At 50.8% G+C, this 17,066-nt stretch overlaps 6 protein-coding genes and 1 non-coding gene across 7 annotated transcripts; 3 read left to right on the plus strand and 4 right to left on the minus strand.

Annotated features, from left to right (window-relative positions):
- Positions 1-1,303: 1,303 nt before the first annotated feature.
- Positions 1,304-2,237, minus strand: BCR38DRAFT_150925 (uncharacterized protein). The gene has a single exon (XM_040853710.1). The coding sequence runs from the start codon at positions 1,983-1,985 to the stop codon at positions 1,371-1,373; it is 615 nt and encodes a 204-aa protein (XP_040717697.1). The 5' UTR covers positions 1,986-2,237; the 3' UTR covers positions 1,304-1,370.
- Positions 2,238-3,757: 1,520 nt separating this feature from the next.
- On the plus strand, positions 3,758-4,769 carry BCR38DRAFT_482713 (COQ9-domain-containing protein; the record flags this gene model as incomplete). Its single annotated transcript, XM_040863534.1, has 2 exons — positions 3,758-4,216; positions 4,437-4,769. 2 exons carry the CDS (start codon positions 3,758-3,760, stop codon positions 4,767-4,769), a joined length of 792 nt encoding a protein of 263 aa, XP_040717698.1.
- A 510-nt stretch (positions 4,770-5,279) lies between these two features.
- On the minus strand, positions 5,280-8,966 carry BCR38DRAFT_482714 (P-loop containing nucleoside triphosphate hydrolase protein; the record flags this gene model as incomplete). Its single annotated transcript, XM_040863535.1, has 4 exons — positions 5,280-5,319; positions 5,387-5,487; positions 5,544-8,816; positions 8,868-8,966. The coding sequence occupies 4 exons, from the start codon at positions 8,964-8,966 to the stop codon at positions 5,280-5,282; spliced, it is 3,513 nt and encodes a 1,170-aa protein (XP_040717699.1).
- A 549-nt stretch (positions 8,967-9,515) lies between these two features.
- BCR38DRAFT_337834 (SGT1 protein-domain-containing protein) lies at positions 9,516-11,387 on the plus strand (the record flags this gene model as incomplete). Its single annotated transcript, XM_040855563.1, has 1 exon — positions 9,516-11,387. The coding sequence occupies one exon, from the start codon at positions 9,516-9,518 to the stop codon at positions 11,385-11,387; it is 1,872 nt and encodes a 623-aa protein (XP_040717700.1).
- Positions 11,388-12,263: 876 nt separating this feature from the next.
- BCR38DRAFT_337733 (P-loop containing nucleoside triphosphate hydrolase protein) lies at positions 12,264-14,754 on the plus strand (the record flags this gene model as incomplete). The annotated part of the gene is made up of 2 exons (XM_040855555.1): positions 12,264-14,469; positions 14,534-14,754. The coding sequence occupies 2 exons, from the start codon at positions 12,264-12,266 to the stop codon at positions 14,752-14,754; spliced, it is 2,427 nt and encodes an 808-aa protein (XP_040717701.1).
- Positions 14,755-15,097: 343 nt separating this feature from the next.
- Positions 15,098-15,745, minus strand: BCR38DRAFT_338205 (uncharacterized protein; the record flags this gene model as incomplete). The annotated part of the gene is made up of 2 exons (XM_040855596.1): positions 15,098-15,466; positions 15,557-15,745. The coding sequence occupies 2 exons, from the start codon at positions 15,743-15,745 to the stop codon at positions 15,098-15,100; spliced, it is 558 nt and encodes a 185-aa protein (XP_040717702.1).
- Positions 15,746-16,736: 991 nt separating this feature from the next.
- Positions 16,737-16,877, minus strand: BCR38DRAFT_t141. The gene has a single exon. It is a non-coding gene; the product is annotated as a tRNA-Pro (tRNA).
- Positions 16,878-17,066: the final 189 nt, after the last annotated feature.

Raw genomic sequence — 17,066 nt, forward strand, 5'->3', positions numbered from 1 at the left:
ATGCTAGCCCTTCAAGCTCTCAAAAATGACCAAAAACTTAGTCTCGGACAAGCGGCAAAAACGTACCAAGTCCCCCGAAGCACCCTCCAAACGCGTAAAAACGGCGTACCTTTCCGACGCGATATTTTGCCCAATTCACGAACTATGACAGAATTAGAAGAGGAGGTCATTATCAAGCATATACTGGACTTAGATGCACGAGCGTTTCCGCCCCGGATTGCTGATGTGGAAGCAATGGCAAATTCTATCCGCGCGACACGTAACGCAGGGCCCATTGGAACGCGCTGGGCCTCGAGGTTCGTCGCACGCAAATATTTTCTCAGCTGTCGACCAGTTTGCGAAGGGAGCAAAAATGATAATGCACGAGCTCGCCCTCGTACGGGCCGAGTGCGCTGAGCTTCGAGAGGCAAATAAGATGCTAAGCCGGCGCCGGAGGACTAAAAAATGCAATTACGGGAAGGAGAATCACTTATTTTCCAAGAAGGACAGGACCTACGGGACTCTAGCGAGTTGGCGACGCAGATACAGCAAGAAGAGCGCCGAAATGGTGGTCGCGCAAAGCGTGTTGAAACGCGCCCAAGGCGCTGTGGTATTTGCAACGGGACTGGGCATAATGCGCGAACTTGTAAGATCGCATTGCCATCTTCTGGAGAGGAAGATTCAGAGTAGTTTCAATTGATTTACGGCGTTGTGGTTTTACTATCGTAAAATTTCTATGCGAGGTTATGTAAGGGTGGCCAGCTCGATGTACTTCATATCATTCACTCCTACAGCTAATGAGCCCACATTCGAGATCAAATTCAGGTAACACATCGGTGTCAGTCAACGGAATCGCCAACTTATCTTTATCTATCAAACGGTCAGTAGTATACAATAAATAACTCGATGGCATTTTCATATGTGAATCTTGCCCGAAGTATGGGTTTAAGAATTGTCTATGAACCTGAATTTTTACAAGGCGGAGACGAAAAAAGCTAAAGGGCAGATAATAGTGAATGATTAACAGACTCGCAATTGTCACACAGTTCGAATCCGTACCAAACAGAGTGTGCGAGCAATGGCCCTTCAATATCCTTAGCATAGTAGTTTCTACATGCCTTCAATCTAGACAGTGAAGGGCGTCAAACCCGTGCTGGAAGGTACGCACCAGATTACTCATGTATCAATGTGGGGCACCCACCTATGCAGGTGAGAACCAGCGGGAACGTTAATAATTTGGCAGGTGCAAACATAGAAATGCGCACCTCGAGGACCCGAACCGAAGGTGGAAGGGTTGACCATCAAGCTAGATTAGAAACCTTGGAATTGAAAGTCCACACTCACTCGACGTTCGAACCCAGTTTATACTTATCTGCAATACATCCTGTCGGCTATTGACCCGTGGAGCCCTTCTGCCCCTGGAGTTGACCATTGGGACGCCCACTAATGCAGACTAACCGGCCCGCCTCTCCAGAATGAACAATCCCCAAGGATCTTGGTGGTCGCATGTGAGGTGGCCTCGGGACCGGCGAGATTGAACCCGGGATGTTGATGATGAACGGCGACTCCAATTGTCTTCCGATGCAGAACGTCCAGTACCGGGACGGACGAGAGCCGACTTGATGCTTGGAAAGACAGATATTCCTGACAATCAAGTCAATCGTAGCAACCCAACACCATGGTTGGCTTTTTAACTCTTTCTCCCTAGACTGGCTGTCTGACCTGTCACATCGATGCCACATGTAAGCCTTTCTCAAAAGACATGCCCGCATGAGAACCAAACCAACTTGCCATCCTTCCCTGGCGCCACGATGATGATACGCGGACTTTCGAGGATAGCATGAATTGCATCTCGATGAATGACAAAAAATGGCCCCAAGGTACAAAGCAGCTCGCTCTATTGCAATACTAACGATATAATCATGGAAGCTCACCAAGAAGGATTTCACCCTACGTGCTGCTTCTGCAACTAAATTGTGGCCCCCTTGCCCTCCCGCACTTTGCATAGGATCATCATAGTTACGTTCCCCAATTATCTCAGTATCTCAAGGACTCAAAGAACAGCCTGGCTAGCTACCACGGTTGCGTAGTGTTCTGGAGCGACAGGTGGAAGGGCTCATTCGCAAGGCAAAATGATCAGGAATCTTACTACGGCGTCAAATCGACAACGAGGACTTTTGATTCGCTATGTGGAAGAGGCAACGGGCCGTCTGCAGCTCTGTGAAAAATGGACAGATGATCTGAAGGCTTGCTGACACCGAGTTTAAAACAAGCTAAGTATCCTTATCTAGAGCTTTCGAAGATGATGCTGACGTGGTTGACCTGACAGGCAGAGCCTTGAAAGTTGAGCAGACCCAGAACAATAGCATCTCAATTGCTCGCAGCTGCCCGTGCGAGGAAGGCCGCAGCACTATTACCTGTGTCGCTAGCACAGCCCGTCGTCACTGCCGGAGATGCCATATCCACACCTCAAGAAGGGCGCAGCACATCATTGGTAATTTACCGCGCTGATGAGTGCCCGGCTATCAGGGCCTCAAGACCAATGCCTCATGCAAAAGAATTGCACTTTGTGGTCACACAACAGCTATAGTGGGCCGCTGTCCATACCCACTGATGCACCTCAACCTTGTTTTGCTATATCGCTGTTGAACGTCCTGACGAGGCTGCCCTTTAGCTGAAGTATACACACACCTGGCACGTCTAGATGTGCGCGAGGAACCCGGAGCCGTTATAAATCTGTGGCCTAAATACATTGCCCAAGCTAAGGGCTTACCTGCCTCCTAAGTTGGTCGCGAAGAGCCTTGTACGAACCACGACACGGTTGTTCGGAATTATTGAGCATTCTGGGCGGGTGGATCAGATGAAACCGGTATGCTAGCTTGCAGCAACGCCCTGCAGCCACGACCCATTGTAGTTGAGTCGGTCCTTCGTGGTGGTTGGTATGAAATGAAACCCGACTGTGCAACAATCACTTCCACCTCGCGGTTTTGATCCTTGCTCGCGGGAGATATTTAGCCCTAAATAACGTAGACGTTGTTGCCGGAGAGCACCACTGCTACTTATCGCAGCTCTTCAGGCAAGCTTCGGGGTCGCGACGGACGATACACCCATAACTGATCGATTCTGTATTAGTTTCCACTCCATCCTCCTCCTGCATCATGTACGGACACAGATTGCCCTTACGAATGGAGCCTGTTTCTTCATGTCTCTTATTATACGCCAGAATTGGCACCAACCAATGACAAGTTTGAACAAGGTAAAGTCTAGTCCTCGGCCCTTACCAGTATGCTTGATTGACCGACCAGTCGCATTTGTTCCTCTATCCGCCCATAATCCAATAGGAATATCCTCCGTTCTCGTTGAGCGGACGCCAAGAATAAGGCTGTTCAGAAAATCCGCGAGACAATACCGCCAAAAGCCACAACCTCGTCGCAGACTTGTAGGTCCTTGCAACCGTGTAAAAGAAGAATCGGGATATGCTTTGTGCGACTCCTCTGTCGTCGTAATCCTTGCGGAGCTGGCCGAGCCTCACTGACCCGTCTGCTCCTTGAAGCTTACACTTTGAAAATGACTGCAGTGGTTCGAGCTGATGAATCCATGCGGCCGCTGCCGATAAGTCTCATAGTGAATAGCTCAACTGTTGGTGAGTTCCAAGAGGCAATTCCACCCGAGAGGTATGGACCATAGTTTATCCGAGGACCCTGCATACGTAGTGCGGAGAGGAGGAAACATTTCGTCGCTTCTCACTGCTCTGGACATTCAGGCGGCTAATTTCGCAATGGCTCCTTCCAGAGCATTCACACGCCTCGCTGCACATCGACGGGTGCTCGGAGTCGTCGGCCGTCAATATCAGCTTCAGCGTCCGTACTACTCCTACGACCACCCTCCTCCCCCAGGCCCTTTCAACCAGACCGAACATGCGATCCTCTCGGCCGCATACACGCACGTCCCCGAACACGGCTTCACACAGCACGCCCTGTCGCTCGGCGCCCGCGATGCCGGCTACCTCGACATTAGCACCGCCGTCCTGCCCGACGGCCCTTTCAGCCTCATCCAATATCACCTCATCACCAAGCGCCAGGCCCTAGCTCCCAAGAGCCGCGCCATCTTTAATGCCTTGGACGCTGCACCCGGCGACGGGGCAAAGGGGCAGACGATGAAGATTGATGATAGGGTCGAGCGTTTGGCCTGGGAGCGTCTGCTTTCTAATGCCGATGTCATTCACCGCTGGCAACAAGTGCGTATATTTACACCTTCCATCCCAAGTTACCTACCTGCTACTCTCCAACCGCATTTCCACCCCGCTCCGCCGCTTTCGGTGCTATGTCCCGTGGTCGACACGACCACGTTTACTTATACTACTGGATGCTCAAGACCAATTATACACTCGCACATTATCTTATCACCTCTTCTGTTCCTCGGCAATCAAGGATGACAACTGACTAACTTTTCCCTAGGCCCTGGCAGTAATGGCCCAACCCTCCCACGTCCCTGCCTCCCTCCGCGAGCTCGCCCTGCTAGCGGATGAGATCTACCACTTGTCCGGCGACGGCGCCGTCGACCCGAGCTGGTACACCAAGAGGGGGACCGTTTCGACTGCCTACGTTGGCGCAGAGCTGTTCATGACAAATGACCGCTCGCCCGGCTTCGCCCAGACACGCGAATTCCTACAACGCCGGCTGGAGGAGAGTAGCAAGGTGGGCAATGCACTGGGCGGTGTGGCCCAGTGGATGGAGTTCACGGCTGTGGCTGGGGTTAATATATTGAGGAGTAAAGGGATGAGGATATAGTTGGAGATCGGTAACATAACAGACGCCTTGTGTATTAGTGTAAAACTACGTGTAAGAATCGGGCGTTATGCAATAATACGTCATTTGGGAGTATGGCAAATGCAAAAGGCTAAGCAGGGGGTTTCTGGACGCTGAGATTCTCGACACCGTTGTATTCGATGTATAACTGCAGAAGTAGAGTGCCATGCCGTTCAAAGGTAGCCACCGAGGGCGAGAATATAGCCGATTAGAGGATTGGGCAAAAGAATTGCCCGCCGAGTATCAATAAAGAAATAGAGCCCAAGCCACCAGCCCACATGGCTACGGCGGGAGATCACATATCGCAAAACAGGGACATGCCGCTCGTCGTCTCCCCGGTCCCAAAAAGCAAACTTGAGCATGTCTTTTTTTTATTCCAAATAACTCCCATCCTATCAACCTCAAAACACTAAACACGCCACCCTATGCCTGGTTGACAAGAACCGTTGGTATTCGTACAAAACATACCTTGCGACATGTGACGTGAGTATTTCAAGGATCAGCAAGACGTTGTTGTCGAGGATCGGTGAGCCTGCAAGGTGATGATTAGTTCCGCTACGAGTGAAAAGTGGAAGCATGAACTGTGGTTGGTGACTAACCGAATGATTTTGACATCCTTGTCAATCTTTCCTCTGCCCTCAATAGCATTTGGCGTGATGAGGATGAATTGTTTTCCAACTGACCGTCTTGCCGCTTGGATCTGGAGATATTGTTAGCATTGTTCTGTTCGTTGTGCAAGTTTGTTCGCAAACGTACCAACATGTTCGTGCTGATGGCACGGTTGACGTTGTCCATGAAAACATCAAACTCATCAAGACAGCGCAAAGGAGACCCCATGGCATCCCAGATAGCAAGAAGTAAGCAGATGGAGGAGAAGGATTTCTCGCCTCCCGATAGAGTCTTCGTGTTCCGACCCGACACGTTCTGCCTCGTCTGGTCGGGTTCCACCTGAATCTCCAGCTTCTTCTTCTGATGGTCAAGCAGCAACTGGCCTCGAAATCCTCGTTCACTCAAGAGGTAGGCAAAATTGGTTCGTGCATGGGCCGAGATCATCCGTTGGAACCATCTCCACTTGTCCAGGCGTTGAACGAGTGCCTTCTTCAGCCCGTGCTGGAGAGACCAGAGGTGCTTATGTGTCGTTTTGGCCTTCTTGTACTCTTCCGTGGCTTGCGTAAATTGACTGTTGATTTCAGCCTCCGACATGCCGTGTTTGTTGCGAAACTCCTTGATCCGCTGTTGGACGGTTGTGTACTTCCGTTCGATACTGGCGTACGTCTCACCTTCTGGGATGTATACGCGCTCGGGCGTAGTCTCACTGGCTCCTTCAATATACTCCTGCACACATTGCATTTGCCTATCTCGAGAGCCCTCTGCATGCTTCTTGCCCTCCTTGGCCATGTCCAGTTGTTCATGGGCCTCGTTCGTCGCGACGAGTGCAAGCCGCCTCAGTTCCTGGTACCGCTGAACCTTGTTCTCGGCCTTTGCTATGCGAGATTTGAAATCTGCCATTTCTTCTTTAATTTGTGCCAAGTCTGCTTTGAGGGTCTGGACAAGCTTGTTCTGGTTCTGTTTTTCAACCGCCATGCTACCATACTGCTGGCCGAAATGATCTTGTTTCTCTTTGACAGCCTGTAATGCTTCTTGGAGGCCTTGCAATCTCCCATCAGCACCTTCGAAGCCATCCAGCTCCCTCTCAATGCCCGAGACAGTTGCCTGTGCCTCTCGGTGGGCCTTTTCAAGAGTCGTTCTCTCCCTTTTGTGTCTCGTCACGGCCTGGCTGCATCGGACAGCAGCTTGTTGAAGACGTCTCTTCGAGGCCTCAAGCTCTCGAAATTCCGACTGCAACTGCGCCAGTGTTTCCTTCTGCATGTTGATCTGAGCCTCATCATCTGACTTCATGCGGGCTTTCTGTCTCGAACCGGGCTGAATCGGGTCCGTCTTTTTCATCTCGCCCCCTTGACGGTTTGTAATTCGGCAACCCTCGTCCCTCTTTCTATCGTGGAAAGTCAAGGCAGCGGCAACATTCTGCGGCGGCCGGCTGTTGTTGAACATAATATCCTGACCATCCTCTCTTTTTGGAACGAGAATGAGTTGCTCAAGACTGGTCAAGATAACCATCATGTCTCTGACACGTACGTCGTCAAACTTGAGCACTCTAAGCGCGGTGTCGAAAGCCTCATCTGGCTCATTTAATTTGTCCAGCAGCGCTCCAGAACGCCTGATGTTGATGCCGCAACCCCTAATACTTAGGCGATCCATATATCCTCGTAGTCGAGTGTAATCACTTCTGTTCGCAACAATGAAGCTATTGAGATGCCCGCCAAACGTGGCTTCTAAAATGGCAGACCACTTTGGCTGCGTTAGTTGAATATACATACCGAGGGGTCCGATTGGCTTCTGGTGAAACCCATCATCTCCATCAATCATCTTCAACAGTTGTGGTACACCCCTTTCGTACCCAGCAAAGATATCGCCGCGGTTCTGGGTTAGAGAGCGCAAGCGAGACTCAGCGCCGCTGACTTCTGCACGCTTTTGCTCAAGAAGACCAGTAGCTTCCTGTAGTTCCTTCTCGGCACTTTTGTATTCCTCTTCCAGCCTTTTAGTCGTGGCGCTGTGCTCCACAAGTTTGACGTTGGCAGATGTTACAGCTTCCTTAGCATCCTCTAACTCCTGTTTCTTCACGGCCAGGGCGCCGCCATTGACCTCCTCTAGACTTCTTTCCTCATCCTCAATCTTTTTCTCGTACTCCCGCGCGTTCTTGATGGCCTGGTGTAGCTTCTCGTTCAAATCTCGCTCCTGCGTATGCATTTCTTGAAGGTTCGCTTTGGCCGATTTATATTTTTCTTCAGCCTCCATCTGCTTGTCTCCCGGCGAATCTCCTTGCTGCAGAGCTTCTACGGCCTCCCTAGCATCCTGGATTTTGTTGTCATACCTTGATAGATTTTCCGTGTTTTGTTGCACGGCCTCCTCCAGGTGGCCTATCTCCTCTTCAGCAGCTGCAACAGCATTCTCCTTTTCCTGTAAAATCTTTTCCTGTTCGTAGACCTGAGCCCATGCAAGTTGGTTCGCATACACTCGGGACTTGTTCCGCCATGTCTGACTCTCCGCTGCCGACTCCATGAGTTTTCGAGCCTTTGCAGCCTTCTCCTTCAGGACGCCCACGGTCTCTTCGTACTCGACGAGTTTTGACTCATTCTGGTCGAGGTATTCGTTGAAAAGTAGCAGGTCATGATCGAGCTGCTCGAGCTGAGTACCTTGCAGGAAATACTTATACTTGGTGGCAGCGCTGGCAGCGTTTAGAAACTGCCTTGCATTGTCCTGTGAGAGAACGTTGAGCGGGTTGTCAACCTGTAGACAGTAATACTCGACCACGTCATCCACATCGGATTTCTTGTTCGAGATCAACCTCTCCGATGCAGATTTGAGTTTGAAGCCAGAAGACCCGGACTTGCTGAAATAACGTTCGACTATAATGGTGTCGCCGTACAGGTTGGGCTTGTAGGCATCAGATCCCTGATTCTTGATATTGACGACGAGCCGTGCGTGATCTTGACCCTCCTTGACGAAGCTACGTAGGCTGGCTCCGCGGTTGGTTGAGCTGGCTTTTCCACCGAGGCACAGGGTGATGGCGGTCAGAATGGCGCTCTTTCCACTGCCATTTTCTCCGACGATGAAATTGAGGAGGGGCCCTAGTTCACAGTGTAGGCGCGTATGACACATGAAATTGTAGCAGGTAATACTCTCAATCACAGCATTGGGGGCCACGCGATTCTCGCCCATGCGCTGGGCGTCGCGATCCTTCAGACGCTGAGTAGCGCGTTGATCATCGGCGTCGGCATCTTCGAGGTGCTGAAACCCATTGTCCCGCAGCATCTCGTATTGTGTGGCGGGAGGTGGGCTAGGTGGTCGATCCGGCTCTTCCATTGCTTCGTTCTCTTCTTCAGAACTTTGTGACTGGTCCTGACGTGAGCGACTTGAGGATGAGGCCTTGTTCGGCCCAAAATCAGAGATGCGGGCTTTCTTTCTTGTCTATATGCCGTTAGTAAAGCACTTTGGACCGCGCACACTGGCTGTACTGACGCCTTCACGGAAACTCGAGCTCGCCTCTCCAACAACCATACCATCGTCGTTGCCTTCAAATGCAGCATGCAGCGAGCGCTTTGAGGTTATTGCAGGCATATTGACCTGATTTTTGCAGGTAAAAGTCGAAGTTTGCTTACGCGTTGGTACAAGCGCGTTGAAGACAAGAGAGGGTGCTATCAAGACGGAGCAGACTGATGCAGGGAAAGCCCCAAGAGGTTGCCTCACAATAGGACATAAGACAGGGGAGGCAATTGAAGTTTCCGTTTCCTTGTTTGGGTCTATCTGTCCTAGAAGGAACTCAGGCAGGAATAATGGAAGCAGATTCAAGTCGACGTCGTCAGTTGTCACATGCAATGCGACAGATAAGACGCTACTCCCTAAAGCTGAATGCAGTTCAAGGGACACAGGCTGCTCCGGGTACTAAGGTTTTGCGCGTCTTCCCCACCACTGCCCCCGCTAGATCGATCCAGCTTCACGGGCACATCTTGTTGTTAGCAAATTGTTAGGCACTGCTCGGGCTGCACACAGACTGTCAGTGGGGATGGGCGTCCATTTAAAGTAGCGCTAAATCTCAAGTTGCCCGCCTCAAACTTTCTCAGGTCCTATCAAAACAAATCTACAGACATTTCACGTCAAGCATCAAAGATGAATTCAACAGACCAAGTTGATTTCTTTGAAGACAGCTTCAAGGATTTCCCCCGGCGGCTGCCTGAGAACTGTGTGGAGTACGTTCTCTTTGTCATTGATGGCCAGTTGGAAACCCGCAAAGTGCTTTCTACCCTTGATGGCGTCCGCAAAGCCGCACTTCAACTCTCCGACAAGCTGACCAAGGACTACATCTGGCAGCGAGATTCATTTCAACTTGACGTCAAACATGACAAGGGCCTCGTCTACCTCCAAGGCATTACGTATTATGGCGATTCGGTCGAGGATGAGTGGTTGATCGTCTACTTGCTCCGGGAGCTCACAAAATCTTTTCAAAGCCTATGGGTGGCGGTCTATGACAGCGATGGCGAATTCCTGCTCATCGAAGCTGCAAATGTCTTGCCAAGATGGCTGAGTCCGGAGATTGACACCAATCGAGTCTGGATACACGCAGAAAAGCTTTACATCATCCCCCTAGACCATAGTTCTCCGGAAAAGCGCCCTTTGGCTTTGGCGGAAGCTGTTGACTATCTCAAGACAAGAGCAACGTCTCTCGTTCATTCATCCTTCGTGGAAGCAGAGGCCTTCTACCGTTTAGAGAAGTATCCGGGCCAGATCAAGTCCGCCATGCACCGTTCACTAGTCACAATTCCAAGAAAGCTGGCGTATATCCTGCACCAGAAGCCCGGAGCCATTGCCCCAGCCGTCGAGGCTTTCTATCTCAGAGACCCTCCTTCTATGAAGGCCCTCCTCGCTGAAACTGGTAAATTCAGCTTTCCACCCGAAGATCTAGTGACTGCTAGTGTGAGATTCACCAAGGTCCTTTTCGCACAGTTGAAGTCACAGCAATTTACTCCACCGCCTGTTTGGCATTGCATTATTGAGGCAACGGAGAAGGTCTCCGGGAATACAGAGGAAGCCGGACTGAAACTCGCCAGGCTCGAAATGGGCATGAAGGTCACGAGTGGCTTCGAAATGCTGGCCACCAATGCCGAAACAAAAGACAGCCGGGTTGCACGAGAAGTTGCCATTCTCTTGAAGGATCTCGAAGAGGACGGTGCTGAAGCATTGCCTAGCGATATTACAATGCTCTCATGGCCAGATGCCGCTCAGGATGATGACGAGTCTTGGATGGACATAAACTACGAAGACTTCGAGCAAGAGCTACAAGGCCAGCATGGCTCGGGCAAAGGAAAGAAGTCTGGATTTGGAGACACTGCGGCCCAAGCTGATCTTCACAAAATTGTGGAGCGTTTTGAATTGTTTCTCAATGACGACACGGCAGGTGCGGCAGGCGCTGAGCTGGAGGATATGGATGATGATGATTTCTCTGACGAAGATGACAGTGAGGATGAAGACAAAGAAGTCAGTTTCGACGAACAGCAATTTGCTAGGATGATGAGGGAAATGATGGGATTACTCCCTGAAGAGACTCAGGCCACCCATGGAGCATCAACGACGGCTCCGCGGGGCCAAGCTGCCAAGTTCGTTGAAGAACTATCTGGCTCTGAGTCTGAATCAGAGGATGAGGTTGAAAATATCAAGCGCTTGGCAGCCCAGATGGGAGCTGAGCTGAATGAGTATAGTGCCTTGAGGCTTGATCCGACCCCAACCAAATTGAAAGCAGTAAAGGACAATGATGGGCAGAAGGTACAAACCAAAGGCAAAGGCAAACAGGCTGAACTAAATGATGAGGAAGATGTACAAGACGAAGAGAGTGAAGATGGGGAAGTTAATATTGACTATAACTTGGCTAAGAACTTGCTGGAAAGCTTCAAGAGTCAAGCTGGTATGGCTGGGCCTGCAGGCAATATCCTCGGCATGATGGGAATGCAGCTACCAAGGGATGATGAAGACACAGTCAAGAAGTAGCAGGCATGATTGCTGAAAGACAGACCAGCTCGATGTATATACTGAATTAGTTGACTAGTCCCAGCAGCATGTGAAGGCGGGCGATCCTGGAACACAAGCTTGGAAGTCGCCGTCACTCAATATCCTTTCACATATTTACGGCTGCATCTGACTTTATTATTGCTTTGGGTGAACCCATCTACTTAGGGTAATAATGTAATAATGTTGCGCATTTCCTAATTCTCCTTTTCTTAAGAAGTGATATTTAGAGTATGGAGATATCTGTGTGCATTGAGTGAACTGAGGAAGGCCTTGTCCACTTCTAAGCTGGACGTTAAAAGGCCCCAGCCTCGCTAACAGGATAGTGCCAGCTGCCCCACCAATACAACGACGTCACTCTCCGGTGTACCTTATACTACTCCATCTCCAACGAGCGACTCTTTGGTCATTATGCTTCCAGATTTTTGAGAACTGGAGCATAGTAGCCTCGGGCACTGCTCCATCGACAACATCTTCCAACAGTCATTTAGTTCCCACGAACCTTATCACGACCGAAGAGGTGACTCAAAGAAGCACTGTCATTCGAGACCTGTCGGGCACGTCTCAAGCAAAGGCCGAACGCGAAGTCACAAGGCCACCAGGCACTGGCAACACGGGGTAGCATCAATTTCACGCTAGCTGCTCAATACGACGAGTGTGCTGAATCATCCAGGAGCAAATAACAGTCCATGTTGAGGGAATAGGCTTTGGAAAAGCGACAAGCGGAACCAGCCGACAAACTACAACGACTCCGATCCCCAGCCACGGTGCTGACGGCAAGCAAGAACCACGACTATAATTTTTTGGTGTTATAACTTGTGATCTACATGTCCCGATCGCGGAGTCTTTGTCGCAAGGATGTGGGCGAGCAAGGGTTTTGCCAACCTGCAGAAAACATACGATGAGAGTTACTTGACATGCTCGACAGCCGTTTACTACGAAAGCCAGGGAGATGAGAAGGAGGCTATGCGATGTTGGAAATCAGCGCTGGACAAGATGACGCGCAATGGCCCGAACAAGCCCAACTACTCGCCTAGGACCGAGACTGAGCGGGCACTTGTCGAAAGCATTGAAAAACTAGAAATACAGTGCAAGGAGCGAATTGACTTGCTGGAAGCGTTGAGGTTATCACGACAAGAAGAGCCTACATTACGAAGATCGTCCTCGGGCGAAGCAGCTGACTCCCCGCTTGGGACACCATCTTCGGAGCGAGGATGGATAGGCGATGGGACTATACCAGCTTTGACTTATCCGGAGCTGTCGAAACCAGCGCTGCCCCCACGACCATCACTATCCTCAAGAAAATCGTCGGAGCAGGCCGTCGTTGGTCGCAGCCCCGGTACAAGCAGTCTCGATTCAAGGTTCCCCGCATCGTCAGCCAGACATCCACCGTCGTTACCTCCATACGGCACGATAACCCCGGAGAAGGCATCATCAAGATCGCAGAGTCCGGACAAGCGCACCATGCGGACAACGCTGCGATCAGGAAAATCAGAAAAAACACTCAGGCTGTCTCGAAAACCTGTATCAAAACCGGCTGATAGACCTGGGGCAAGCAAGGCAGCTACTCTGGCATGGACCAGTCATGGTGCGAAAGATGATGCTGATAGATCCTCGTCTGTCGGTGTTCCCACTGTTGGTCGTGCTTCTTACGATGGCCTTTCGAGATCATCCCTAGAGCAGCCTCGGAGATCAGCTGCTGTATCACAGTCTTCTTGGGACAGCCATACTAGGAGGTTAGTCAAATCTCCAGAGAATGGTGCATTTGACCCTTCAAGCCCAGATTCGCCCGGAACAAGACCTCTTGATGAATACGCGAATCCCTACTCCTCTACACTTGCGGTTGGTGCAGCATCTAGTGCCCTAAGTGGGCTGTCCATCCACGACAGGCGAGATTCAATATCTACGTCGAATGTCGCAGACCGCTCTTCGCGATCGAAGAGCAGCTTAACGATAGCACAGGATGCGGCTCGAGCCTCTGCGGTCGCTGGCGCTGAGCAATCTGGCTCAGGTAGAAGCTCAAGTGAACTCCCTGTGCGCAGGAAGCCTGCAGATCGTGTCGTTTCTACACCAGTACCGAACAGTGCGAAGAAGCGCATAGCAAGCCACAGGCACACCCCAAAGCCTAGCAGTGGGTCTACCTCCGAAGATGAGGAAGAACCGATCAGCAGCTCATCCCGGCGGCGAAGAAAAAGCAATCAAAAGGAGAGCAAACAGAGAGAATCACCACTCCCCGCTGACATCACTATACAGTCTTCTACAAGCTCACTTGACGATGAGGAGAAGGCGGCCAAGACTGTACGGGACAAGAAAAAGAAGGCGATACTAAAACATCTCCCTCCAGGCGTCGATGATGCGGCTGCCAAGGCCATATTCAACGAAATTGTCGTCCAAGGAGACGAGGTTCACTGGAGCGATGTGGCGGGGCTGGAAATTGCCAAGAATGCTTTGAGAGAGGCTGTCGTGTACCCCTTTCTGCGCCCCGATCTATTCATGGGCCTTCGCGAGCCTGCAAGAGGTATGCTGCTCTTTGGGCCACCGGGGACCGGCAAAACAATGTTGGCTCGCGCGGTTGCCACCGAGTCCAAGTCGACCTTCTTCTCCATATCGGCAAGCAGCTTGACGAGCAAATACCTTGGCGAGTCGGAGAAACTGGTGCGTGCGCTCTTTGCGCTGGCAAAGGCCATGGCACCGAGTATAATATTCGTCGATGAGATAGACTCGCTTTTGTCTCAGCGCTCTGGGTCTGGAGAACACGAGGCGACGAGGAGGATCAAAACGGAGTTCTTGATTCAGTGGAGTGATCTGCAGAGGGCGGCAGCGGGACGTGAGAGCCCGGGAGTAGGGAGGGATTTGGGAGGTGATGCGAACCGAGTTTTGGTTCTTGCTGCCACCAACCTACCATGGGCAATTGACGAGGCGGCAAGGCGCCGTTTTGTGAGACGCCAGTATATTCCATTGCCAGAAGCGGAAACGAGGAAGATCCAGTTGGAGACGCTCTTGGGTGAGCAGAAGCACAATCTTACCGCTGATGACATTGCTGAGTTGGTGAGGCTGACTGCTGGTATGTCAAAACCTCGATACCTGATTCGCTCAATGGATGGCCAAGCTAACATGTCCCTAACTAGGTTTCTCTGGCTCTGACATAACTGCACTCGCGAAAGATGCTGCCATGGGCCCTCTTCGTTCACTGGGAGATGCTCTGCTTCATATGACCATGGACCAGATCCGTCCGATTGAATTAGGTGACTTCCAAGCCAGCCTCCGCAACATCCGGCCCAGTGTCAGCAGGGAAGGTCTCAAAGAATATGAGGACTGGGCCAAGCAATTTGGAGAGCGTGGTGGGTGAACCTCGCCCGGTGGCTTCTCAATAGGAATGTGGAACCGTAAAAACAACATCTCTTCATGTGGTGTTGAGCGGTGTTTTGTGGATAGGCCGCTGATAGTAACAACATTGATACCTAGTGGCACACGACGCAAGTTTGGGTTTATTACATTTTGGGCTCGGACTTCTTCCCCTGTGCCACTGTACAATTGATATGATACATGGTAGGCATTTCATCAGACCTGCAAATGTGCCCTGTGCCGCTTGTGTTGTTTTTGTGTTGCGCCGACTGTTGCCCTTCCTGCACCCAGTCCCAATCCTACAATAATTTCACCTCCAACGCTCGGATGATTTAGCCCATCCTCATTCAATCCACATCATCGATACTCGTCTGTACTTGCGGTTCCTTATTCTTATTCATAAACGCCTCCCGCTCCGCCTTCTTGGCCAACTTGGCCTGCTTCGCCTCCACTGCCAATCTCCGTGCCTCCTTGGCCTTGGCCGCCTTTTTGTCCTCCATCTTAGCCCGCCGCGCTTGTTCCGCTACTATCAGCTCGTCTTCGTCAGGAACAGGGGGTCGTTCGTGGATACCCGGGCCCCATGGAGCGACGATATGCCGCACGATGAAGCGCTTCATCTTGGACGTCTTCCAGCCCGAGGAGCAGGCGATTACGTCGCCTTTGCGAACACTGTTGTTGGGGTCGTGGACGAGGTGGTAGGAGGGGACTTTGAAATACTGGGAAATGATGAAGCATGTTAGTCAAGTCTCAAACAGTAGTAGATCATGGATCGTTCTGAGATAAGGCAAGGTTATACATGAACTAACCTTGGACACTTTTTTCTCCCACCGCTTGCCCCAGAGCCGCACCTTCACCGTCCGGTCCATCAAGCCTGCCGACACCACCACGCCTGTCTGCCAATGCTTGAGTTCGCGTCCAGCGATGGGCACATATTTGGTGGCCTGAGCAGCTTGGTTGGCCGCTGTCGTGGCCACCTTGGCAGCTGTAGTATTCATTTCTTGCTTCGTCGGTTCCAATGTTCTGCAGTTACCTCCTCGTGGTCTGCATCGCCTCATACCAGGGATCCGAGAGTCATGTGATGAGTACTAGGTGTCGGGTGCTTTTGAGAGGCCGATCTTGAAATCTTGCAAGTCCCGGTCCCTTGGCCCCGGCTTCGCAATGGGTTTCATCGGATAAATCGCCAACCGTGGGGTGGCCCCACTCTTGATTTGATAGCTCCAACAGCCGTGTTCCGCAAGATGATGACCTCCGTGTCGCATTTAGTTGGTCTACGAACGTGGAGAATTCTCCCAAAAACATAACATAATAGAATCGACATCCCTAGAACCAACAGTGATGATCTACTCTTTATTGTGTGGATGACTCGCAGAACTATCGGTGTCAGATAGCTGCTGCTTTCTCATTTGATTAATGTCTAATCGACAAGAATATCCTGAGCATGGGTTAATGGGTACGGAAAGTCCGTTCAAGCTATCAATCTTACTCACGAGTTGCGTAATTGGATGTGCCCATGCAGGAATGTTCAGAGGCTTATGTCGATATCACTCGTTGCAATGCTTTGACAAAATCCATTTATATGTCAACTTTTCCACTTCCCCATTTGAGAGGCCTGTTATAGGGCTTTACATATTCATTTACAGCATATCTAGAGAACCAAGAAACTCTAAGAAGAATGTGAAGTGTACGGGTTACTCACTTGCGTACATGTAGAGGAGACTGCATACCTTGAATAACAGCGCTGGTCAATATAGAAACCGGGAGGTCTCCAAGAAGAGCAAAGGAAATTGCCGTACGGATGTTTCTCAAGTCTGATGCGACCTAAATATCAATTTGAAGTAGGAGCAAGGGGTCCAACAGGGGGCGATATTTGCACCAAGTGTGCTTACTAGGAAAAAGAACACAAAATCACCAATTCAATTGCAAAAGGCATTGAGCAAGTGAGCAGCTGTCTATGAGATTGTAGCAAAAACAAGATAAGTGGCCATGGGGCCCAGGTGGGGATTGAACCCACGATTACAGGGTGGTTAGCAGTCGGGATTTGCTGAGGTAGAGGTATAATAGACTTACCCTCTTCGATATCCCTCCAGAGGCCCAAACAAAGAGCGCTTACCACAGCGCCACTGGGCCTATTTCGTGGGTGTTCGGCCTGGCATATATTGGATGTTTTCAAGGTTGGGTTAGGCAATGCATTGGATGATTCTGGCAGTGATAGTATGGTGAAAAATACCTGTAGGAAATTAGACACATTGGCTATTTGTAGCATGCGTCATACTGGTCATCATAAACAGCGGTTTAGCCCCAGTTGTAGCTAGTGTC

This window comes from Pseudomassariella vexata (assembly GCF_002105095.1).
Source record: "Pseudomassariella vexata strain CBS 129021 chromosome Unknown BCR38scaffold_4, whole genome shotgun sequence".
NCBI lineage: Eukaryota > Fungi > Ascomycota > Sordariomycetes > Amphisphaeriales > Pseudomassariaceae > Pseudomassariella > Pseudomassariella vexata.